General features: G+C 40.2%; 1 protein-coding gene across 1 annotated transcript in view; it reads left to right on the top strand.

Moving 5' to 3' along the window:
* ush2a (Usher syndrome 2A (autosomal recessive, mild)) overlaps positions 1-25,454 on the top strand; it is a 360,158-nt gene that overhangs the window by 200,962 nt on the left and 133,742 nt on the right. Inside the window, exons 51-56 of the mRNA XM_047364117.1 lie at positions 9,810-10,510; positions 10,840-11,009; positions 11,102-11,268; positions 11,384-11,472; positions 18,618-18,952; positions 21,752-21,907. Of these exons, the coding sequence (XP_047220073.1) occupies positions 9,810-10,510; positions 10,840-11,009; positions 11,102-11,268; positions 11,384-11,472; positions 18,618-18,952; positions 21,752-21,907 (1,618 nt within the window). The remainder of the gene's footprint in view (positions 1-9,809; positions 10,511-10,839; positions 11,010-11,101; positions 11,269-11,383; positions 11,473-18,617; positions 18,953-21,751; positions 21,908-25,454) is intronic.

Below are 25,454 nucleotides of genomic sequence, written 5' to 3'. Positions count from 1 at the left end.
AAAAATAAAGGCCTCTATTGCCAAAAAATAATAAATAAAAATGTTGGTCATAGCCACACTTTGTTGCATCAAGAAATTTTAACAATGCTGGACCATTTTACTGAGTCTTAAGAAGGTGAACAAGTGATTTCTTCAAGAAGAATATTCTCTCTGGCATGATTCGTCTTTTTGGAGACGGATAAAACATCATTTTGCATATTTGGTCAATTGGTGAGATGTTATCCAATCAGAATAGCTATTTGATATTAAAAAGCCCTTCGCAAATTGCCCTGACACTTGTTTTTTTTTTTTAAAGATGTAGATATTCTTTTACAAACAGGTAGCTAATGAAGGACACCATTTAACAGTTTTTTTCTGATAAGTGTCCATAAAATTGTCATTCTATTTTATAGAAAATATGCCAACATGTACTATTTTAGCTATCCTAGTATATATTTTATTTTCTCTACTTATTCCGACTTTTTTCTTTGTTGCACAAAAAAGTTTTTTTTTACTTTTTACAGAAGTAAAAAGAAATGTAAGATAAAAACTAGGGTAAAAAATAAAGATAAAAATATAGATGAAAAGGGATAAAAAGAGGAACAGAACAAGAAAGAGGAAAAGGAAAGAGTGAACTAATGACAGAACAGAGGGAGAACCACGTGCTTTTCTTTCCTTTTTATCATTCCATTAAAGTTTTATATCCATCTTTTTAATATAATTTGGTCCCTATGAATTCCTGTCGCTGCAGAACAGACAGACGGCTCCTGTGAACATAAACTCTAGCCGTGTTGGACAGCTCCCTTTCCTCTGTCTACTCCCATGTTCACACCAGCTAAGTGATCTAAGAGCTTGTGTCTGTGTGTGTAAATGTGTGCCTGTGCACGCAATGGAGGAGAGGTGCATATTTCAGAGTGCTATGAAGAATATGAATAAAGAGGACGAATAAAGCACCACTTGAACAAAATACTCTTACCAAAGCAGTCTTAGAAAGTGAAAATGTGGGTGTATGTGTGTAAGAACATTAAATAACATTAAAACATAAAAAGGATAATCCTTCATCACCCAAACTAAATCGTAGCATAGTGAGATAGAGGAGCTGTACAGGTGAAAGAAGCTACAGAGACGAAGTTAGAGGTAATGACAGAACACAAAGAATTCATTTTATTTTTATTTATAATAGGCTGCATTAATAAAACATTCCCGTCTTTTTTCCTTACATTTTTGTCACTTATTCCCAATAGAATATTGTATTTAAAGCATAATCTGAAATTCTGTCCTACTTAAAGAGATACAAATAATATAAATTACTTGTACTAACCTATATACAGGGGTTGGACAATGAAACTGAAACACCTGGTTTTAGACCACAATAATTTATTAGTATGGTGTAGGGCCTCCTTTTGCGACCAATACGGCATCAATTTGTCTTGGGAATGACATATACAAGTCCTGCACAGTGGTCAGAGGGATTTTAAGCCATTCTTCTTGCAGGATAGTGGCCAGGTCATTACGTGATACTGGTGGAGGAAAACGTTTCCTGACTCGCTCCTCCAAAACACCCCAAAGTGGCTCAATAATATTTAGATCTGGTGACTGTGCAGGCCATGGGAGATGTTCAACTTCACTTTCATGTTCATCAAACCAATCTTTGACCAGTTTTGCTGTGTGTATTGGTGCATTGTCATCCTGATGCACGGCACCGCCTTCAGGATACAATGTTTGAACCATTGGATGCACATGGTCCTCAAGAATGGTAGTCCTTGGCAGTGATGCGCCCATCTAGCACAAGTATTGGGCCGAGGGAATGTCATGATATGGCAGCCCAAACCATCACTGATCCACCCCCACGCTTCACTCTGGGCATGCAACAGTGTGGGTGGTACGCTTCTTTGGGCTTCTCCACACCGTAACTGTCCCGGATGTGGGGAAAACAGTAAAGGTGGACTCATCAGAGAACAATACATGTTTCACATTGTCCACAGCCCAAGATTTGCGTTCCTTGCACCATTGAAACCGACGTTTGGCATTGGCATAAGTGACCAAAGGTTTGGCTATAGCAGCCCGGCCGTGTATATTGACCCTGTGGAGCTCCTGACGGACAGTTCTGGTGGAAACAGGAGAGTTGAGGTGCACATTTAATTCTGCCGTGATTTGGGCAGCCGTGGTTTTATGTTTTTTGGATACAATCCGGGTTAGCACCCGAACATCCCTTTCAGACAGCTTCCTCTTGCGTCCACAGTTAATCCTGTTGGATGTGGTTCGTCCTTCTTGGTGGTATGCTGACATTACCCTGGATACCGTGGCTCTTGATACATCACAAAGACTTGCCGTCTTGGTCACAAATGCGCCAGCAAGACGTGCACCAACAATTTGTCCTCTTTTGAACTCTGGTATGTCACCCATAATGTTGTGTGCATTTCAATATTTTGAGCAAAACTGTGCTCTTACCCTGCTAATTGAACCTTCACACTCTGCTCTTACTGGTGCAATGTGCAATCTATGAAGACTGGCTACCACGCTGGTCCAATTTAGCCATGAAACCTCCCACACTAAAATGACAGGTGTTTCATTGTCCAACCCCTGTATTTTTTAAAGTTTAAATATCTGAGTTTGCATGCAATCCTAGTACAAAATAGCTTCAGCAAAAGTTTTTGTTTTTATGATGACAGGTAATAATTTTCTTTTCTGTTTAACACACTTTACAAATCACAAATGAGCAGAAATCACATAAGCAATACTAAGTAAAGCTTGCGTCATCTGATTTTATTTGTTGAATTCTTAAAATGATAGTTCAACTTAACTAACCAGGCCAGGGTTGATGAGTAACAACTCTGCTTTTGCAGTTCATTGGAGGCTGTGATTACCATTGAGTTGTCTTGAGCAAATCTCTCCTGCTTAGGCTAACATAAAGCAACCCAGAGTTTGATTCCTCTGTGTTTTTATGAACCGTAGTTTTAAGTAGACAGTGACGATTTCATTATTTTGTAGACCTGGACTTCGCAACTTATTTAAACTGGTCATAGGATTTTTACCTTTTGAGACTGAGCACCGCTGAGGCTGGGGGAAGCCCATTATTGTTTGAGTACATTTTCCTTCCCCCTTTTATTTTCTTCCTTCTTAATCTTCTTCATCCTTACTTCCCAATCTATGTACAGCGTCTTAAGCCATACTAGGAATCCACCTGAGGAATACTTTCCTGTTTATCAGTTGCATAGTCTATTGCCACCTTTAAAACCTTAAGTTTTCTTTTTTAGACTGATCTGTGTCATATACCGTATTTTCCGCACTATAAGGCGCACCGGATTATAAGGCGCACCTTCAATGAATGGTCTATTTTAGAACTTTTTTCATATATAGGGCGCACCGGATTATAAGGCGCATAGAATAGAAGCTACTGCAGTCAAACGTTTGACTGGGGTTGCGTTATGCATCCACTAGATGGAGCTGTGCTAAAGAGAATGTCAACAAAACAGTCAGTCAAACTTTATTAATACACTACAAACCAGCGTTCTGATAACTCCATTCACTCTCATGGTAAGGTCTCCTCTACATAGAAATCTATTGAATAGAGCCAACCGCACGTTAGGAATGCATTGGAGTCTATGAAGTTGAAATCAAACGTTAGTTAAAACGTGAAAGGGAACTTTTCCCTGATTCAGTAAACACGTAAAAGAAACAGTTTGATGCACTAAATCAAACGTTAGTACTGTTAACCTTTCCTGTTTCTGTCCCCTGACCGTAGTCTGATGACACAGGGGAGACGCTTTCTCCAGGGCCGAAGTTACTAGTTTCCTCGGGGTTAACTCCCTCACTCATACGTTGCTGAGTTGAGCATGAAGAAACAGCATCAAAACACTGAGTTGTTGACGAGATTCGGGGTTCTTTTTAATGACTTTGCAGCACGTAAAAACACAGGGCTTACAGACTCATACACCACTGCTCCGGTCGCCGTCTTTACCCACCCCACACACACAATAATACCGACGTCACTCCTTCACTCTTGATTCTCAGCTACGGCAGCACACAGCGCCACCTCTGTCCGGAGGAGTAATGTCAACATCTTCCATACACACACACGAAACATACACCCCACACACTGAGCTTCTAATCACATATAGTTCAGGCAATTCCTGCAACAGTACATTCAAACCTTATACACACACAAGTGGTGTTGGACTAGGAGTAAGCACAGTACAGGTGTTTACCGCTATTACTTCGGCGACGCCCCTGACTACGGTAGCCGTAATGCTGCAAGCGGTGCGGCTACCAGTCGTACTGAAACATTTTGACAGAGCGCCGTGTACAACCAGTATGGATCAACCAATTAACCAATTGATCCATATATAAGGCGCTCCGGATTACAAGGCGCACTGTCATTTTTTGAGAAAATTAATGGTTTTTAAGTGCGCCTTATAGTGCGGAAAATACGGTAATTATACCTTTTTATCTAATTTGATACTATATTGTCTTAGCTCTAGTGTATTTATAGATACTTGCTTTTTTCTGGATTTAACTACAGTTATATTCAAGAAATAATATTTTTTCTTTATTTCAGTAACTCAGTTCACTAAGTGAAACGCATTATATAGATTTACACACAGACTGATTAAAAAAAATACAGAAATGTGGGCTTATGGAAAAGTATTTTTAATACCTGCTTAAAGTTTGTTCTTTTCAAAGATACTTTAAATGTCAAAGATGAGGCTCATCAAAACATTCTAATTTATTCTAAATATCTAGTAGAAAAGCTTTTTTATGTTATGCAGCAAGCTTTAAACAAGCTTCAACATGTTTTTTCTTCAGCAGTGGAGTCTTGCATGATAAGTGTGCAAAAACGCATGTTTTATGCATTATTTATAGCATTCATAATAAAACTGTACTTGCTAATTCCAGGTCATCTTGAAGATCTCTAAAAGTCCTGACTGAACGGCTCAGAGTTTTGGAAATATGTCTGTAGGCAATGTTTACAGACCTTTTTGAGTTTCTTGTGCTGGTATGTTGGTAATGAACGTCATGTGCCCCATACCGAAATAATATTTTTTTAAAGGTAATCATATCTTTATGTTAATCCATTACTTTCAATTTAGCTTTTAAGGTAAGGAAAGTATTTATTATAATATCGAGCAGAAGTCATATTTAAATTTGCAAGAACAAGGTGATACTTTGACATTTCTGAACCTAATTGATAGTATATTTGTAAGGAATTTGAAATTCTAGATTTACAAATTTGGAGAACATAGTTCAAGCATTGAAAAACTGAATGACAAGATGGGTGGATTTACTTTTTCTGTGTATGCTGTTTTCCCGACTTTATATGTGTTTACAGTGACAATGTGCCCTGGCTCAGATCTGGTACTGATGGTCATTATTTATGTTAATAATCCTAAAAAAACAAACTTTCTCATTTTAGTTCTATAAGCCACTTCTTAGTTTTTTCCTCTTTCTTTACTGTTTAGGTCAAAAGGTGACTTTTATAGTATTAAATAGATCGTCCTAAATCATCAGTGCCTGCAAAGGATATTAAATTATTTGTTAACATTTAAAAACTATTATGGTAGTTGCAGTTACTGAAAGGCTCATGTGCATCTTAGGATATGCTAGCCTACGACCTTGGTCATACCTCATCCTCTTTTTGACCGCCTCTTCAGAGAATCCTAAAGCCGCAATGACTTTAAATAATCTGCAGCAAAGTAAAGATATGAAATGCAATGTAAATTCCCCCCGTATTACTTGTCACGTTTTGACACCTTGTTGTAAGTATCTTGATAACAGTAAAGCTCAGCATTTGTTCTCATTATGACTCCTAGGAGCCTTGAATCACCTTCAAAAGCCCAGTCACCCAGTCACACACAAAACTCATGCCCACAACCACACACACATGCTTGTAACCCTGTGCACGGCTAAAAATAATACCCGTCTTCTTTTCCCTTACACGGACACACAGATATACACACCTAAACGTACACCAATTGTTAAATACACACATGTAGAATGTATGCACAAGGATGGATGAGAAACTACACTCCCAAATACACACTTACACACACATATTCTCCCTCACCTCTTCCCCCTCTTCCAAGCCCTTGTCAGTTGATTGTGTTATTACTATGCTAACCAAATCCTTATAAATGTGATTTAAGGCTTGGCGGCCCTGCAATCCTGTTTTAGCCTTCTGCTACTGTTTTTTTTTTTTTTACTGGAGAGAGGAGGAGTAAAGGTGGGAGGGGCAGATGTAGGGGTGAAGGGAGAGGGGCAAGAAAATGAGACAAGAAGGCAAGGAGACTGAAGAGATTTTTAAAAGGGGTAGAAATGTATGGAACACTTTGAAATTGTAGGATGAGGGATGGAAAAACATAGGAGGTGAGAAGGAGGGAACACACGAGTCACAAAATCTAGATGGAGCTAATGCAATCTAAAACTTGCTTCTTTCTGTCTAGAAATCAGTAAAGCATTGGCATCCACCCTCCACTCTACCTTTCCCAGCCTTCCCCTTCAAAAAATGCATCAAGTGCATTTTAAATGAAAATTTCAATTGAAAAACTTAACAGCCCTTCAAATTGCAGAATTTTACACGCCTCAGTAAAGCCTAAATAACACTCAACACAGAGAAAGGAGAGGGTGAGAAGGCAGGAGAGAGGGAGGGAACAGTGGAAGGATAGGGGCAACAACAAGGGTTCTTTTGAGTTGTTGATGGTAACCGGATCAAGGTGACTTAAATCAATGTTGCTTTAAAATTGTTTAGCATTTTCTGCTGGTGTCCTCCATTGTTTGGAAGTCTGCAAGGAATCCTAATTAGACCATGCCACAAAAAATGTGCTAAATAAATGCGTTGTCTGATTAAACATTCAACATAGAGTAGGAACTCGACCATCCACAACAATTTGCAAGCATGCAGGGAAACGCTCCTGCATGGACATGAAGAGAAAGGGAGATGGGCTACTTGGTTATTCGTTGGGTTCAGTGGACCTTTTGGTGGTAATTGAATCAGTGTGAGTGCTGAGTAGAGCTAGCATAAAAACCTGTTAACCTAAAAGGTCAGCTTCCTGCATTGTTTATGTAGTATGGAGACCAGAGAGGGAGAAAAAAAGAGACCCAATACAAAGTACAAATGGGAGACAGAGAAAGGGATAAAATGAAGTGGTAAGAAGAAGAGAACAAAGGATGAATGCATAAGAAAGAGAAGAAAAAAAGCATAAAAATTGTTATAATTTTAAGAAACATTTCAACTTTGCTAAAGGGTTGTTTGTAATGTGGTTATGCTAGAGCTGCAGAAATCTTGCTAATACATAACTCACTTTTATATGATGTGAACGAACACAGTTCTATCAAACAGATCATTTCATTAAAAAAATTTGGCTGAGTTGAAAAAAAATGAAATTAAAAATATTTTATTTTAAGCTTGTCAGTTGAGTAAATTAAAAGTAGAGATTAAAACTAACAGAATCTAAACAACAGTAACTAAAAAATAGCATTCATGTTGCAATTAAAACATTTCAGCAAAGTAAAGCACATTTCAACATGGTGGAGACCCTGAGCATGGCATAATGTCTTACCTGTGCTTGTTAAAATGATGTGGATGTGTTGTCTTGTTCCTTGTATAGTTTCATAGTGGCGGTCGTCTTCATTATTGGTGGTTCTTGAGAGCGGTTAGAGCAACTCTGCGCTCTACGTCAACAATACGCTCCTAATATTACACAATAAAGAGGGTCGCTTTATTTTCATTTTCGGCATTTAAAATTCAGGTTACATACAGTTTTAAAAATAGTTTGGCACATAGGAAAGCGGTATTAGTGCCTCAGTCCGTTAGCAGTCAGGCTCATGAATCAGTTGATAATGTGGCAAAATCGCAGTGTTTACTGTTTAGTTGCATGCATGCACGTAGACGTGCACGTATGCCTAATCTTGCATGAATTTATGTTCTCATACAACTGGTAATCTTATTTCACTCTCTCCCTTTCTGTCTATCCCTGACAAACACGCACACATATCACCATCTGGGAAAGCCGTTAGCGGTTAGCGGTAGCACTTAGCAGCGCAGCACGCTCCCTCAGTCCGCTCAGTCACCTTGATCTGCTTGCCCTTCACACAGCACCATTACTGCTATGCTGCATCTCTGTGGGTGTGGGCATGTGAGTTACTGTGTGAGTTAGGAATAGTGTGTGTCTCTGTGTATGTCCATTATATAGCAGTACAGTGGGATGTAAATGCCAGGGGAGGAGGAGGTTGTGGGATTGCCTTCAAACAGTTTTCCATGAAGTGAAATTTCCTTCCTTCTGGTCTCGTGTTCATTTTTTTCCCTTGCACAGCCATGTGATAGTCATGTGACTTTTTGTCCATAGCTTTCGGATTAGCGTCTCTGCCTCTTTCTGAAAGGATTATTTTCTTTTTAACTTTGAAGACTTGAAGACAGTCTCACACACAAAAATTTGCATAAGGGACCGGCCGGTTACTGGTGTCAAGGTATATCAGAAAGGTTTTTTGCCCAACTGTTCCTACGGTTTAAATATGGTGCCAGAAAAATGGAGTGACCAGAGTTTTTTTAAGTTGTATGAAGTACAGAGTAGCACAACATTCCTCCTCCTCCACATGTTTCTGCATAGTGTAGGTTTGTTGACCTAAAGATGGCTTCTATATTTTTCCTATTGGTCTACAAGAATGACAAATTATGCTATTTGGAGATATTTATTTTAACAGAAAAGCACTGACTGTCATAGCTGAAACTAAAGCATCACCACACCACCCATCGCTGTTTTAAAACTCTAGCTGGTAAGTTACATGCTACATGTCTGTTAATTAGTGACAAGCTGGTCAATAATTTAGTTTGTTTAGTTTGTTATACTTGCAATGAAAGAGCAGAACCCCAAAAGTATAATATTTTCCACAATAAACAGAGATCACTACTAAATTTAAACATGATTTATTCTATGTCTCTGTTAGTCTATGTAATAAAATCAAAATAACTTTAAATACATGTTATGGTTAACATCATTATAGCTGTATAACAAATTGTTATATAATTTTTGCAGCACTGCGAACACTTGCTTTGTTTTCCCTAGCTTTTAATAGAAGCAATAAGATCATTTTAGACATTTTAACTTACATTTTAATATACTGTTACACCCTGAAACATTGGTTCATGAGTCATCCCTTCTCAGATCATTCTCTAGCTCCACTAGGGTCAAGGTCAACTATAAAGTCAAGACATCTAAGTGAAACTACAATTCAGTTTCTGACCTTAAACACTTGGCCTATACTAGTAATGCTCAAGACATTTTTTTTACCATCCACTTAGAGCAAAGTCAAAAACATGGACCCCAAAGGCTGAGTACTCTGTCACAGTTAACTTTTCATAGATCTTTATGTTCTTTATAATGATCTCAGTTGTTCCCTGTAATTGTGAATTACTGGTCAAATTCATTGTTTGTTTAATTTTCTCTTTACAACCACTAAAATGTGAATCATTTGCGTTTGTTTTTATGTTTGTGAATGTCTTGATTGTGGATAGAAAAGCAATTTTTCATGTTGTCTAGTTAGCCTATTATTAAATTGGAGGAAATTTGCTCTCATGTATTATCATAAGCACCAAAAAACTCTAAATGCAACATGTTCATAGCATTAGTGGAGGAAAGTGAAAAAGTGAATTTCCATAGTAATTTCTTGAATGTTGTTTCAAGATCGCTCTATGTCATTTTGACATTTTTTGGTATGTTACTGTCATGTGTTGGTGTTCTTTGGAAATAATCCTGCTCTTCACCTTTCTTACTCTTACTTTTTCCTAATCTTTTAAGTTTTTATTCTCCTCTCATTTATTTAATTTTTTTCTGTAGGTCCAGGACCAGTAGACACACCGGCCATTGTGGAACTTTATTCTCGGAGTGTATCAGTTACCTGGGATCCTCCAGCACAAACAAATGGAATTATTACAAATTATACAATTTTTTTACTTTACCCAGGTTCCATCAATTCTTCAGATTATGAACCTAATTTAGTCACCAGCACCATCTCAACCTACAGCTCAAATTTATCATCTAAACCAGGTCTGATGTCCAGCATTATTGGATTACTCCAAAATTCAGATTTTAACTTTTTGACATCGTCAAATCCTAGCAGACCTAAGGGCTCGAGCCACAACTCTGTGTCTTCTGCAGATTATGATGACAAATTGAGCACAAGTCAAGAAAATGCACACATCATCCATTTCTCCACCATGAGGCCTGCTACTGTTAAAAAGAATCAGACCAAGTCATCTAGTGAGAGCACTGAAAGTCATGACCACAATATTATCTTATTCAAACCAGCTGAGCCCAACACCAGCAGCGTAAATCCAGACTTCTCACTGTCAGCCCCAAATTATACTGCAAGCAGCTTTAATCCTGATCATTTCATTACACAAGAGCCATTCACCAGCCCAGTCTCCAGTTTTTTTGCTGCTGCTTCAAGATCTACTCCGCTGTCCATCACTGTTCCTGGAAATACCACAAGTTACACTTTCCTCAATCTACTTCCCTACCAAATGTTCAGCCTCCAGGTACTCCAGTGAAGTTGTAAATTTAGCAATACAATAGAAGACAACACTGTACTGTATAAAATTAAAAACATAAATGATTTAATGAAAAGCATATTTATTTGTTCTCCTTTTTTCTGCTTATTTTCCAGTAAGAAATATTACAATGTTTTCATAGTGATAAAATCATTATTTACAATTTTAACAACATGTTAGACTACATTACAAATTGGTGTTCATTTATTGTTTCCAGTCATAGTTATAGTAAACTGCAACTATAGTTGAGGATGACCTTTGGAAAAGAAACAAATATTGAAATATTGTGATGTTACAAAGTTTTTTCCATCATCCAGGTAAGAGCATGCACACGTGTTGGTTGCTCAGTTTCTGGGATGTCTCAGTATTTCCAGACCCTCCCAGCTCCACCTGAAGGGGTGCCTGCACCTCACCTTTACTCTGACACACCAACATCTGTTCTCTTGTCCTGGGGTGCACCGGAAAGAAGCAATGGACCACTAGAACGGTAAGAAACAGTCTTCAGTCCATCTTTTACATTTTATTCTTTATATTAGTCTGTATGCATGTGTATGTACCTGAACCCTGTGTTCGCTGTAGCTGGGAGATTGAGCGCAGAGTTGCCACAACCAAACAAGTCTCCACAGTAGGGCATCTTCTGCCAGTTCCTCCCCCTTTGTCGTTCCTCGACTCCTCATCAGCTCTCAGTCCTTGGACGGTCTACCAGTATCGGCTTGTGCTCCATAATCAGGCTGGAAAGTCTACAGGTAAGGCTGGAGTAACAGCCTTACACACTGTTTTCAGTCCAAGTCAGATGTTTCACGTTTCTACCTCATTTATTTTTTTAAATGGTACTTAAACTATATATTTTAATACATGCAGGGCCCTGGGTCAGTGTCACCACCAGACCTTCTCGGCCAGCTGGACTGAGTCCCCCAAGAGTGAAAGTTCTTGGATCAGAGTCGCTTGAAGTAAGGGTTTTCTTATTGTCTTACTTTTGTTCTTACTCTCCTACATGCTGATGAATGTACATTGGATTGTAGTATTGTCTAAATAAGGCATAGAATGCTGATACAGAACAGTTTTACCTTACAAGACAGTTTGTAGTTTAAAAATATCTAAATCACAGAACAGTCCTGTAATGACTTTTAGAGTGTTTATATTTTTTCAAACCAAAGAAATAAAGTAGTACTTCATTGAGAATCTCCTTCAGTCACTGTGTGTTTGATCGAGTAAAAAAGACAAAGCAATGTCACATGGATTCTTCTGTCTTTCCCTTTTCGGATTTAATGAGAGAGAGGAGCATTCAACTCAAGGTCCCCTTCAGATATGGGAGGGGCTGTGACCCTGTCTGTTGCAGCTTCCTTCCTGTCGGCCATTTTGAAGGAGTGACTGGAGTGGATTTCCACCAGTGGCTAATCTCTCATCAAGGCCTATCTTTGAAAGCCACTGAAACAATATTACATGCATCCACACACAAAGATGCGCACACACTTGCACTCACAGCCCTACACTAATGCTAACTGCAGAAAAATGCTAATGCCTGTCATCATTTCAGCACCGCCCCCGTCATTGCTGCAGCAGCACAGCTTTAAGGGTCACAGGTCTAAGAAGAAAAGAGTTCCTTCCTGGTTGCTGCTAATTGGGCAGACAGGAAGCTGCTTCCTGGTTATCAGCTGACCTTGACAACACATTGGAGGTTTTGAACATCTTCCTCGCATTTAATCCATACATGGGTTCTTCTTCTCTGCCAAAAAACACATTTCTGGCCTATGAGGAAAAAGGTCTATTCAAACCAACACAGATGAAAATTTAGAGACATCTACAGCTGTTTAGTGGAACTAATAGTGTGATTAGAACTATCTAACTAAGGTATACATCATAAATGCATGCTTTCATGCTATGAAATGCTTTCAATGTACAGGCTTTCATTTATTTATTTTTTTAAACCAAATTCTCATACAACACAAAAGCAAAAAGTATGAAATGTATTTAAATTCCTGCATTTACATTATCTTCATTAACTAACAAAAATGACTGTATATTTGGAATTGCTGAAAGCATCAAAACATACTTTTTTACCAAAGTTGATAAATTACAAGATTCTGTGAAAAATCTGTGAAAAGTCCATTATGCTACAGACTTTTCTAGAGGTATGGTGCTTTGCAGAAGTATTCATACCCCTTAAACATTTTCAAATGTTTCCCGTTCCAACCACAAACTTTAATGTAAATTATTTGGCTACTATCTAATTGACTAAGTCAAAGTAGCACATAATTGTGACATAAAAAGAAAAGGATACTTGATTTTCAAACTTTTTCTACAAATAAAAAGCTGAAATGTGTGCATATGTATTCAGCCCCCTTACTCTGATACCACTAAATAGACTCAAGTGCAACCAGTTAAGCCTCATTCATTCATACCCGATAATATTTGAAGCATTTATTGTCATGTCTAAATAGTAAAGTTATTAGAGATGTTCTCAATTATAGTAAGTAAGGTGCATTGCATTGAGTAAACGATAGAGAATGCCACACTTTATAATGAAGTAGTTGTAACAGCAAGATAATGGTTGAGAAAGGTTTAGTTTATTTCGTTCTGAAACAACCCAAAGTTATTTATTACAATGTTTATTTTGAGAGACATTACTGAAGAATCAGAATCAGCTTTATTGCCAAGTTCGTGCATAAAAACAAGGAATTTGACTCCGGTACACTTTGCTCTTTGGTTTTGTTTTTGTATTACAGAATATACATATTTACAATGTACAATATACACATATATAATAAAAATGGTGCATTTGCAACATCTGTATGCTGTTGTTTTGTACTCTATTAAATGTTCATCACAGAAACAGCCTGGGGGAAGAAACTGTCTTTGTGGCGGCTGGTTTTAGTGAACAGTGCTCTGTAGCGGCGGCCTGAAGGTAAAACTCTAAACAGTTTATGTGCAGGGTGTGTGGGGTCTGCAGAGAATTTAGCAGCTCTTTTTCTGACCCTAGACCTGTATAAGTCCTGGATGGAGGGATGGTCAGCCCTGATTATTCTCTCTGCAGTCCTGATTATTTGTTGCAGTCTGGACCTGTCCTGTTTTGTGGATGAGCCAAACCACACTGAGATGGATGAAGACAGGACAGACTGAATGATGGCAGTGTAGAAGATGACCAACAGCTCCTGTGGAAGGTTGAACTTCTTGAGTTGCCTCAGGAAGTACAGTCTCTGCTGGGCCTTCCTTCGAACAGTGTCTATGTGTGAAGACCATCTCAGGTCCTCAGAGATGGTGGTTCCTAAGAACCTGAAGTGGTCCACGGCCGATACAGTGTTGTTGAGGATGGTGAGGGGGGTGTATGGGGATGGTGTTCTCCGAAAGTCCACCACCATTTCCACAGTCTTGAGTGGGTTCAGTTCAAGGTAGTTCTGACCGCACCAGTGTACCAGCCGATCCACCTCCTGTCTGTATGCAGATTCATCACCATATCATCATCCTGGATCAGACCAATGACAGTGGTGTCGTCTACAAACTTCAGGAGTTTCACGGACAAGTCCGATGAGGTGCAGTCATTTGTGTACAGATAGAAGAGGAGTGGGGATAGAACACACCCTAGGGGGGCACCAGTACTTATTGATCTGGATCGGGAGAAGATGCTCCCCAGTCTCACCTGCTGCTGTCAGTCCGTCAGGAAGCTGTTGATCCACTGGCAGGTGGAGGCTGGGACGTTGAGCTGGGTGAGCTTCTGGTGGAGGATATCTGGTATGATGGTGTTGAAGGCCGAGCTGAAGTCTACAAACAGGATCTTGGCGTACATCCCTGGGTGGTCGAGGTGTTGCAGGATGAAGTGTAGACCTAAGTTAACAGCATCATCTGCCGACCTGTTTGCTCGGTAAGCAAATTGCAGGGGGTCCAGCAGGGGGCCTTTCAGGTGCTTCAACACTAGCCGCTCAAAGGATTTCATGACCACAGACGTCAGGGCTACAGGCCTGTAGTCATTTAATCCTATGATGGTGGGTTTCTTGGGAACCCACCATGAAGAGCTACGTTATGAAGCTAAAGCAGATTGTTATGAGCCATAAACAGCCGGCAGTCTGTGAATGTCACTGGTTGATAATCAAACGTATTCTTTTAAAGTAAAATACATACTGCACCTGTCAGCGCTACTATGGTTGTAGATTACATGCTTTTCACTGCTGATTACATGAGATAAAGGTCTATAAAGACATCCCAATAAAAGGGAAATTGTTTTTTTCTCCTTGTGAAGTCAGTATGAGAAGTCCTTTCCAGAAGGAACTTTTCTTTCCACCTGGAGTAAAAGAACAAATTTCTCTTTTGTTGCAGAGTAAATATTGCCCTTAAGACTAATCTCATACCAAAACTTTAAAGACAAGTCAGCTCTTTGAGACACACGTCTAAGTCAAGTCTGAAGTCTTTATTTGTGGTACTTATTAGCAACTTGAAGTTTCAGACTGGAGTCACCATCTCTGCTGTCCACATGGGTGTGATTTAAGCTCAGTATCTTGCTGTACTGCGAAGGCCTCAGATGTATGTTCAAAAACATTAGTGAACAGGCAACTTCAAGAAGACCAAGGAACATATCTGGGATAAAATTGAGAAGTTTTAAAGGGAGGTTTTAAAACATTAACTGTAGCTTGGAATATCTAATGGAGCTCTGTTCAGTTCATCACCTGAAAATGGAAGGAATATGGCACAAATGCAATATAAGCAGCCAAGTGGCCCATGGTAACTGTGAAAAGGTTGGACAGATGCACTGCTCTGGTGGGAAAATCGGTTGAAAGGAGAACTATTACTCGTGCTCTCCACAAATCTATCCTTTGAGGAAGAGTGGCAAGAAGAAAGAAGGCCACAAGAAGCCCCTGTTTGCAGTTTGCGCTCAGGGTAAACTTGCTTTGACTGCCAGACCTGATACTGTTGGTTGCTGTTTTTGATGACCTCTGCCAGCGGAGTTTTTCAGTGGAATGGGTGATTTCAAATATGTTTGTTTATTTATAATACTTTAATCTCTAAATATTGTTAAAATTGGCTAAAGTTTAGTTTATTCGTTTATTTCGAATATAATTAAATATCCATATATCTAAATGTGTTACAAAAATACACAAGTTTTCATAGGGTGTTTGAATAGAAGAATGAAAAAAAAAATTATTCTAACCTAAAGCTGTTTGACTTTGGTTGGAAACAATTTTAAAAGTAATATTGCAGTTTTTTACAGTTTATGCATTTCGTTATCTGAATAAAACCATAGACACCCCAACATACATTTGTTTTGTCAGTGTAAACTTCAGTCTTACTTATTTACAAATACCCATACACACACAAACATATTGTACTGGCCTCAGCCCCAGTGCCAGTGTCAGGGTCTCTGGTGTCTTCACCATCACCAGATTACATCAAGCTATTCAATCTGTAAATGACTTCCACCACAGAGCACACTCAACACGCACTTTGGGAAATGAGCTACCTAACTCAAAATGACCCTGCCCAGTTGTGGTGTTTGTGCGCCTTTGAGTATGTGATTGTCTTTCTGTAGTTAGAAGGTGTTATTCATGTGTATGCATCTGCATGTGTGTGTCCTGTATCACCTCTCAGAGTCGCCTGTTAAAATATCAAGGTTGCATGATAAATAATTAGTCTTGACATTCATTCATAATATTCTCATCAACATTGACCACTTCATCATCTACACTTGTATTAACAATCTGTTTACTAAGTAATTTCATTACAGTTTATTTCCCCAAGTGTGTTGTTGAGTATCCATAATTTCTAAACTTTGTTGCTGCTTATCTCAGAATCGTTGCATCAATCCAGTGATTACTGTGACAGATTTTTCATTTATGTATGTGTGTGCTATCATTTATGTGTTTAGCTTTTATCTTTGTCCTGGCTCTGAAATGCTGTCAGACTGAACTGATTCCAAGTCAGATACAATGCTTAGCTTTTGTTTTTGCATGCAGCAATTCCATTACGAGCCGCTTTCATTATTTTAGCATGGTGTTTGTGTGTGAGAGAGAGAGAGAGAGAGATTGCCTGTTTGTGTGTGCCCTGTTTTAAATGTGATGAAAGAAACCTTCTACTTAAGTCAAAGTCAGGTTATGTTTTCCTACAAGACAGTGCTGAGGACACACACAGTGGCCATCCTAACAGTGTTTTTCCTCACCTTCCTTTATGTTGCTGGTGCCACTCTAAACTGACAATACAATGTGTTCAGAATCCAATATACATATGTTCTTACGTGCATACACAAAGGTTTTTTTCTGTTATAGCTTGTATTAGATAACGAGTTGATGTACCTTGCAAAAGTATTTAAAAAAATCCAACTTTATGATGTTACAACCACAATCTTTATTCAATTTTGTTAGGATTTTATGGTATAGGCCAGGGGTCCCGAAATAAAATAGGAGGAGGTCCGCTCCCTCCCTCGTCCAAACACTGGGGTCTGAACATTTTAAATCAAGAGGCAAAAATATTTTATTTCTTCTTTATTTAACATTTAAATACCACTAGAGTTTTTTTTAACTATGGATCAATTATTTATATGCCTATGAAATCATATGCTGAACAGAAAAGAGCAATCCAATTTAAGTACCAATATTAAACACTTTGAATGGCTCACTCGAGCTGGGTTTGTGCAACTTGGTATAATTCTGCTCTCTATGTTGTGCTTGTGACAGGCAGGGTAATTTGTATAACCTTTTGCTTAAGTTGTTGTCCTTCTTTTCCATCTTAAAGTGTTTCTGCCACAGCTTCTTTGCAATCTTTGATCATTTCCTAGTCAGTGAAAGGCTTTTTGTGTTTTCTGTGTACTCAGAGTGAGCACACGTATGCTCGCTGTTGTGCTGTAAGAGACCGTATGCTTCTGTCCATTCATCTTTAAATGTGTGATTTTCATAATCCACTTTATGTATATTTGATGAAGCCATCTTTTTCTAATCACTCATCTGTGCACCACCAATTCATTGTATTATCAGCAAGCGTGAGCACACAAGCTAGTAATTTAACAACCTGCGTTCAAGGACTCGCATAGCTTCTTCTTTGTTGTTTTCTGGCGGTTGACATACAACGATGTGGTGCATTGCTGCCACCAGCTGGCTTGGAGTGTGGACCAGAATGTCGCTGACCTACATAGTTGTCCGTCGTCTTTGAAGAAGAAATGTGGCCTGAAAAAAAGTCTTCTATTTGCTAGGGACCATAAAGATTGGACTCTGGACCAATGAAAGAATGTCATATGGTATGATGAGTCCAGATTTACCCTGTTCCAAAGTGATGGGCAGATCAGGGTAAGAAGAGAGGCAGGTGAAGTGATGCACCCATCATGCCTAGTGCCTACTTTACAAGCCTGTGAGGGCAGTGCTATGGTCTGGGGCTGCTGCAGTTGGTCAGGTCTGGGTTCAGCAACAGTATGTGTTCAAAGAATGAGGTCAGCTGACTACCTGAATATACTGAATGACCAGGTTATTCCATCAATGCATTTTTTCTTACCTGATAGCATGGGCATATTCCAAGATGACAATGCCAGGATTCATTGGGCTTGAATTGTGAAAGAGTGGTTCAGGGAGCATGAGACGAACCCCATTGAGAATCTTTGGGATGTGCTTGAGAAGGCTTTGTGCAGCGGTCAGACTCTACCATCATCAATGCAAGATCTTGGAGAAAGTTTATTTCCCCAGATCAATACCATGCATTTTTGCACTAATTCAACCATGTCTTTTTATTTACTAAAAACACACTATATATACACATTTACCAAAAAAAAAATTTTTTTTTTCATTTCCTTTTGTATATATTTATATTAAAAATGTCCTAATTGTATTGAGTCAGAAGTGCTTTATTTAAATTTAGGTCACAATTTATTAATTTCTTTTTATAACAATTTATTTTCTTCCACTTCACAATTATGTGCTACCTTGTGTTAATCTACCACTTAAAATGTAAAATAAATAGATGTTTGTGGTTGTACTGCAACAAAATGCAAAAAGGTTCCATATGCAAGTTTACAAGGCCCTGTAGAAAAAATTAAATGGACTATTTTTCCTTGCCAATGGATTTCAACTGTGTGTTGTATTTTAACAAAATGCATTAATCTCTTAATCTCCAATATTTGTTTCAGGTCACCTGGTCACTTCCTTTGATTCCTAATGGAGAGATTCATGGATATGAAATCCGTCTCCCGGAGCCCCGAATCTTTCATGACACCAGATATTCCTCTGAGCTCAAAGTCACTGTAACAGACCTTGTTCCGTACACAAATTACAGTATTACTGTGCTGGCATGTTCAAATGGTGGAGAATATGTTGGTGGATGCACGGAAAGTCTTCCAACTCCTGCTTACACATTACCTACGAGACCTGAAGACATTGCAACTCTTTCAGTCGTGGCAGTCAGTGAATCTTTTCTGGCAATTTCTTGGCAACCACCATGTCGGCCCAATGGACCCAACATCAGGTAAAATGAATACCAGGTATATACATACAAAAGTATGTTTTATTTTGGTTACATGTATGGTCCTATTATATAGTGTTACCCGCCTTACTCATGTGGGGCTTAGAGGTATTTCTATCTTGATACTTACTGTTTGCCAAATTAACTTGCATGTGACTGGTTTCAACAGAACAAAACAATCTCAAATTACTGAACAAATGGCAGCATAAATGCATGCAGTTAATTGTTTATATGCAGTAACACTGAGATTTTGGTATTGACCTTGCTTTCTTCACTAACAGTTTTTTACACATTGTTTTTGAGTTTTAGTGTGGTGCAAAAGAGAAAAGGAAATAGTTTGCACCTTTTAAAATTATTTGAAGATGGAAACATCTGTGACTCCAAAAAGAAGATCCAATTTCATGCCTAAACCATTTAAGCTGGCCACATCTTGTGAGAATGGGTGCCTATACACTCACCGGCCACTTTATTAGGTACACCTTACTAGTACTGGGTTGGACCCCCTTTGGCCTTTAGAACTGCCTTAATCCTTCGTGGCATAGATTCAACAAGGTACCGAAAACATTCCTCAGAGAGTTTGGTCCATATTGACATGATAGCATCACACAGATGCAGCAGATTTGTCGGCTGCACGTCCATGATACGAATCTCCCGTTCCACCACATCCCAAAGGTGCTCTATTGGCTTGAGATCTGGTGACTGTGGAGACCATTTGAGTCCAGTGAACTCATTGTCATGTTCAAGAAACCAGTCTGAGATGATTTGTGCTTTATGACATGGCGCGTTCTCCTGCTGTAAGTAACCATTAGAAGATGGGTACACTGTGGTCATAAAGGGATGGATATGGTCAGCAACAATACTCAAGTAGGCTGTGGCGTTAACACGATGCTCATTTGGTACTAAGTGAAAATCCCAGCAGATCAGCAGTTTCTGCAATACTCAGACCAGCCTGTCTGGCACCAACAACCATGCCACGTTCAAAGTCAGTTAAATCACCTTTCTTCCCCATTCTGATGCTCGGTTTAAACTGCAGAAGATCGTCTTGACCATGTCTACATGCCTAAATGCATTGAGCTGCTGCCATGTGATTGGCTGATTAGAATTTTACGTTAACAGGTAGTTGGACAAGTGTACCTAATAAAGTGGACGGTGAGTGTATATCTAAAGTCAGCATTGCAAATCAAAGGAGTGCCAGCAGCTCCACAGGTAACAGTGGGGCACTGCACCCATGACCCCACACATTTCAGATCTACTCACCATTTACCTTCCATGCTTAATATTAATCATGAAACTGAAAGCAATATCAGAGATAACCTCAATACATTTACAAAAACATTTTAAAGTAAATTTTATTTATTAAAAATATATATGAAAATATAACTGTCCCCCATGTTAATTTTTTAATTAGCATTGGTTACCATATTTTCTTTTTCAGTTTGACTAGCCACACCCAGGTTTGATTACTGTCTGACTTGTAGAGTTAAGACATCAACTAAATAGAACCTGTCAATCAACATGAAGTAGGTGAAACAATATTGAAAAAGGTTGAGGAAATAAGGTTGTCACTCATGTATGTTTATCTTTGTTGTTAATGCCATGGCTGGAGTGGGGGATTCTGCTTCCGTGTCTTGAGCAGTCTTTACGCCGTGATGTTTTGGGTCTGATGGAACACGCCGTCTCCCCAGATAGGGGAGAGTTTGCCTCTGCTTCGAATGAATACCTCAAGCCTCGGAAGGTTATTCTTAAACAGATTCAAGGTTCTTACTGAGAACGTTCAGTCCTCACTAGGATTTCAGGTCGATTTACTCCTTTTACCAATTTGTACACCAATTTCATACCTGCCATTTTATCCATTCCTTCTACAAAACGTTCCAGACATTTGGCATTTAAAATGAAAAACTAACACCTGGTGTGAATTTATGATTTACATCTGTCTAGCTTCTTTGAAAATATACAGGATTAAAACCATTTCCATCTTTAGATTGTGATGATTTAGAAATTAATGAAAAAGTTTGAAGACAAAAAGCACATCCGTTCTGTCAAAACAAACACTTCTCATAGATTCAAAATGTAATTCTAATAGGCAGAGTTTTAGAAGCATCATACATTTGCATAATATTAATAAGTAAAAGCCCAGCGTTACAAACCAGACAGACCAGACTGATACCATCATGTGGGTTTTGAAAATAATGTTCTGGAGATGTTCAGTTGCTGCTGAAGAACTCCTCCTAAAAGATATGAACGCATTAACAAGCTGCTAACAAAAGTGCCCTGCTAATGAGCTAAGTGTTGCGCATTCATAATCAGCATTTTCACAGTACTAATGCACATTCTGGTCCACTTTGTTCACGTCCTGTTCGACTCTGCTTGCGATTAGGCCTAAAATAAAGGTTCATTTTCTTAGCAGGTGATTAAAATGCATGAGGCTCTCTCTCTCTGTTCTGCGCTGCTCAGCTCTGTATGTTTGTCTAAGTGGGTTGGTTAAAAGGCGACGTTAAGCCCTTCTCTTCTGATTACAGCAGAAATTAGCATCACTGTAGGGAGAGGAAAACACAAAACCCGCAGAAAAAACAACGGCTGGAGGGGCATTGGGAGGGATGAGGTACAGTGGAGGCAAAAGAATAGAGATGATGGAAAACAGCACAAGAGGAGGCAATAAGTGATAAGAGTCAGCTAAAGTTCTGTGTGGAAGTTTGAGTGTCTGCATGTGTGTATGGTGCAGTACAGTCTTTGTGTGTTGATGGATTCCTTAACATGACACTGGCTGTGTTTGTTTTCTTTTATTCAAATTTTCCCCCTCAGATACAAGTTGCTCAGACGTAAAACCCACCAGCCCCTGGCTGTCGCCATGGTCCCCACATTAGCAGCCACTTCCCCACCCCCCTCTGAAGATCTCCATCGCTGGTTCCATGTTTACTCCGGCACCAAATTGTTCTATGAAGATAAAGGCCTAAGCAGGTGAGATTACTGGAATGAGCTCTAGAGCAAATGGCACTGCTGCAGCAAACAGTGTGTGCAGAGCCGATCGGAGTGACTGCTGATGCCGATCTTTTAATACCGCTCAAAGATACATTAAGCAAATATCCCAAAGAATTAAATAGTTTTTGTTTCACACAGCATCCCTTAATCTCAGTCCACCACTTGGTAGCAGCTTTTTTTCTTTATCCTTGCTGAACTGCTCTGGGTCTATGGCCCTTATGCGCCTTTTCAAAATCAGCTGACCAACCTTTAGATGTGTCAGCTCTTCTCGGTGCAGGATTTTCTGTAGGAATGTATTTGTCGCATTGTTAACTGAAGAAAAAACTGTTATATCTGCAATATGTCTCCACAACTCCACAACAAGAGTTTTCCTGTCCCAGGTCGCCCCATGCAGGCTCAAAATGAGGGATTGCTGCAAAGGTAATGACTCAGGGTCCTGATCGTCAAAGATCCCAAATAAAAGGCGCTAGATTTGTCATCTCAGCCTCTGCCCTGACAAGATTATCTCTTCTATCTGTTCATTTGTGCTGGGCACCCCTGAGTGCGTAATTGCGCATGCCAAAGGCTGAGTTTGAAGTTGCTTTGTGAGCAGATGCTTTATGTTTGAGGTTCGGACGGACCCAGTAAAGCAAAGACTACATTCTGCTTCGCCTTTTAATAAAAATATCGGATTACAGGCTATTGCGCAGGAGGGCAGAACTATGTGCCATCAGTGCGCACTCAGGGCAGCTGATCAGTGCTGCGTCTGCACCATAGGAGAGCGCACAGCCTGTTTACTGTGTTGCTCGACGTAACTCGCAACGGTCGCAGCTTACAAATTTGCCAATCAATAATGGCTATACAAAGACAATTTATTATAGCTTTGCCTTCCTTGAACTTTTATTTCTTTTCAGACTCCCTTTGTTCTTTTGGTTTTGAGAGTATGTGTTTAAAAAGTTTGGAGTTTATCATAAACAGCCACAATATTTAAGTCTGTACGTAATATTAGCAACACAAAAGTAGTTTGTTGTAAGAGTTGGCAATCTGCATATTATTGCTTTGCTAATTTTAAAACATAGCGTCACATAACTGTCCTGCAAAGAATTTGAATCGAACATTTTTGTACACAAAAATAAAGTATTTTCCAGTGATTTTACTGAATTTGTTTTGTTAGTTTTACCAATATTTACATGTTTAATTGTTTCAATTGTTGTTTGGTGTCACAAAATAATTTTTTTACTGTATAAACCTTCCCCTGGCATATGTTCACATTCAAAACCACGTAATCCAACTGATCCAACTCCGATTCCTCTGCAATCTATGCCTCCTTCTCGCCAGTGACAGCAGACATTTTTCCCAGTTAGTACCTGCATTTCAAACGTGCAAATCTAGATGCAAAAACAACACCTGTAATCCGTTTCAGGTTTGATAAATCGCATTGAAGGTGGTAAGGGATTACATTTGCACATCCCACTCCCATAAATTTGCACGTTTGGGTCATTATCATATGTTTTGTATATTTATAAAAGCAAACACGCTAAAAGGTTTGCGCCCACCGTCCCGCTGATTTTACACACTCAATCCTATTAGCACCTCGTTTGTAGATCAGCTTTGCGGACAGAGTTTGCGTTTTGAAGATCAGACCCTTAATGCACTAAACTGTTCACTGTTGCCTCATGCTCTTTCAGCTGGAGAGACTTCTGCAAAGTCCATCACACAATGCAATTGGCTGGGCTTTGAAAACTTTGTACCATTTAGCATAAACTGAACCTGACTGCAATGTTTTATAGCTGGGTTTATTAGAATTGGAAGGGATTGAATTTACTGTATCCATTCATTCATCCATCCATTGTCTTCCGCTTATCTGGGGTCGGGTTGCGGGGGCAGCAGCCTAAGCAGAGAGACCCAGGCTTCTCTCTCCCCAGCCACTTGGGCCAACTCGTCCGGGGGAATCCCAAGGCGTTCCCAGGCCAGCCGAGAAACATAGTCCCTTGAGCGTGTCCTGGGTCTTCCCCTGGGCCTCCTCCCGGTGGGATGTGCCTGGAACACCTCACCATAGAAGCGTCAAGGAAGCATCCTAACCAGATGCCTGAGCCACTTCAACTGGCTCCTCTCGACGTGGAGAAGCAGCGGCTCAACTCTGAGTCCCTCCCGGATGACCGAGCTTCTCACCCTATCTCTAAGGGAGAGCCCCGACACCCTGCAGAAAAAACTCATTTCAGCCGCTTGTATCCGTAATCTCGTTCTTCCGGTCATGACCCAAAGCTCATGACCATAGATGAGGGTAGGAACGTAGATCGACCGGCAAATCGAGAGCTTCGCTTTTTGGCTCAGGTTTCTCTTCACCACGACAGACCGACACAGCGCCCACATCACTGCTGACGCAGCACCAATCCGTCTATCGATCTCCCACTCTATTTTTCCCTCATTCGTGAACAAGACCCCAAGATACTTGAACTCCTCCACTTGAGGCAGGACCTCCCCCCCCCGACCCGGAGAAGGCACTGAGGCTCAAGACCATGGCCTCGGACTTGGAGGCACTGATTCTCATCCCTGCCGCTTCACACTTAGCTGCAAACTGCTCCAGTGGGAGCTGAGCTGATGTGGCCAATGCACCTAGAAATTCTGTCCATAAAAGTTATGAACAGAATGGGTGACAAAGGCCAACCTTGGTGGGGTCCAACCCTCACCGGAAACGAGTCCGACTTACTGCCCGCAATGTGGACCAAGCTCTGACACCGGTTGTACAGGGACTTAACGGCCCGTATCAAAGGGCCTTGTACCACATACTCCCGGAGTTCCTCCCACAGGATTCCCTGAGGGACACAGTCGAATGCCTTCTCCAAGCACACTCTCCCTGATTCCGAGGTTCGACTATCCAACAGACCCTCCTCTCCAGAACCCCCGAATAGACCTTACCAGGGAGGCCTAAGAGTGTGACTCCCCTATAGTTGGAACACACTCTACGGTCCCCCTTTTTGAATAGGGGGACCACCACCCCGGTCTGCCAATCCAGTGGAACTGCCTCTGATGTCCACGCGATGCTGCAGAGTCGCGTTAACCAACACAACCCCACAACATCCAGAGCCTTAAGGAACTCCGGGCGAATCTCATTCACCCCCAGGGTGACCTCAGCTCCAGAGATTGGAGAGCCCGCCCCAAGGTTCCAGGCTTCGCTTCCTCAGTGGAAGAGATTCCGGTGGGATTGAGGAGGTCTTCGAAGTACTTTGCCCACCGACCCACAACTTCCCGAGTCGAGGTCAGCAGCACACCATCCCCACTGTAAACAGTGTTGGTGTTGGACCTCTTCCCTCTCAAGACGCTGGATGGTAGGACTCCTTCAGCCTGACAGCATCCCTCACTGCTGGGGTCCACCAGCAGGTTCAAGGATTTCCACCATGACCGGCAACCTTGCGACCACAGCTCCGGTAAGCCGCCTCTGCAATGGAGGTTCGGAACATGGCCCACTCGGACTCAATGTCCCCCACCTCCCCCAGAATGTGTTTCAAGCTCTCCCAGAGGTGGGAGTTGAAGCTCCGCCTCACGG

The sequence above is a fragment of the Girardinichthys multiradiatus genome, chromosome 4 (assembly GCF_021462225.1).
Source record: "Girardinichthys multiradiatus isolate DD_20200921_A chromosome 4, DD_fGirMul_XY1, whole genome shotgun sequence".
Lineage (NCBI taxonomy): Eukaryota > Metazoa > Chordata > Actinopteri > Cyprinodontiformes > Goodeidae > Girardinichthys > Girardinichthys multiradiatus.
This window is presented reverse-complemented; position numbering and strand designations above follow the sequence as displayed.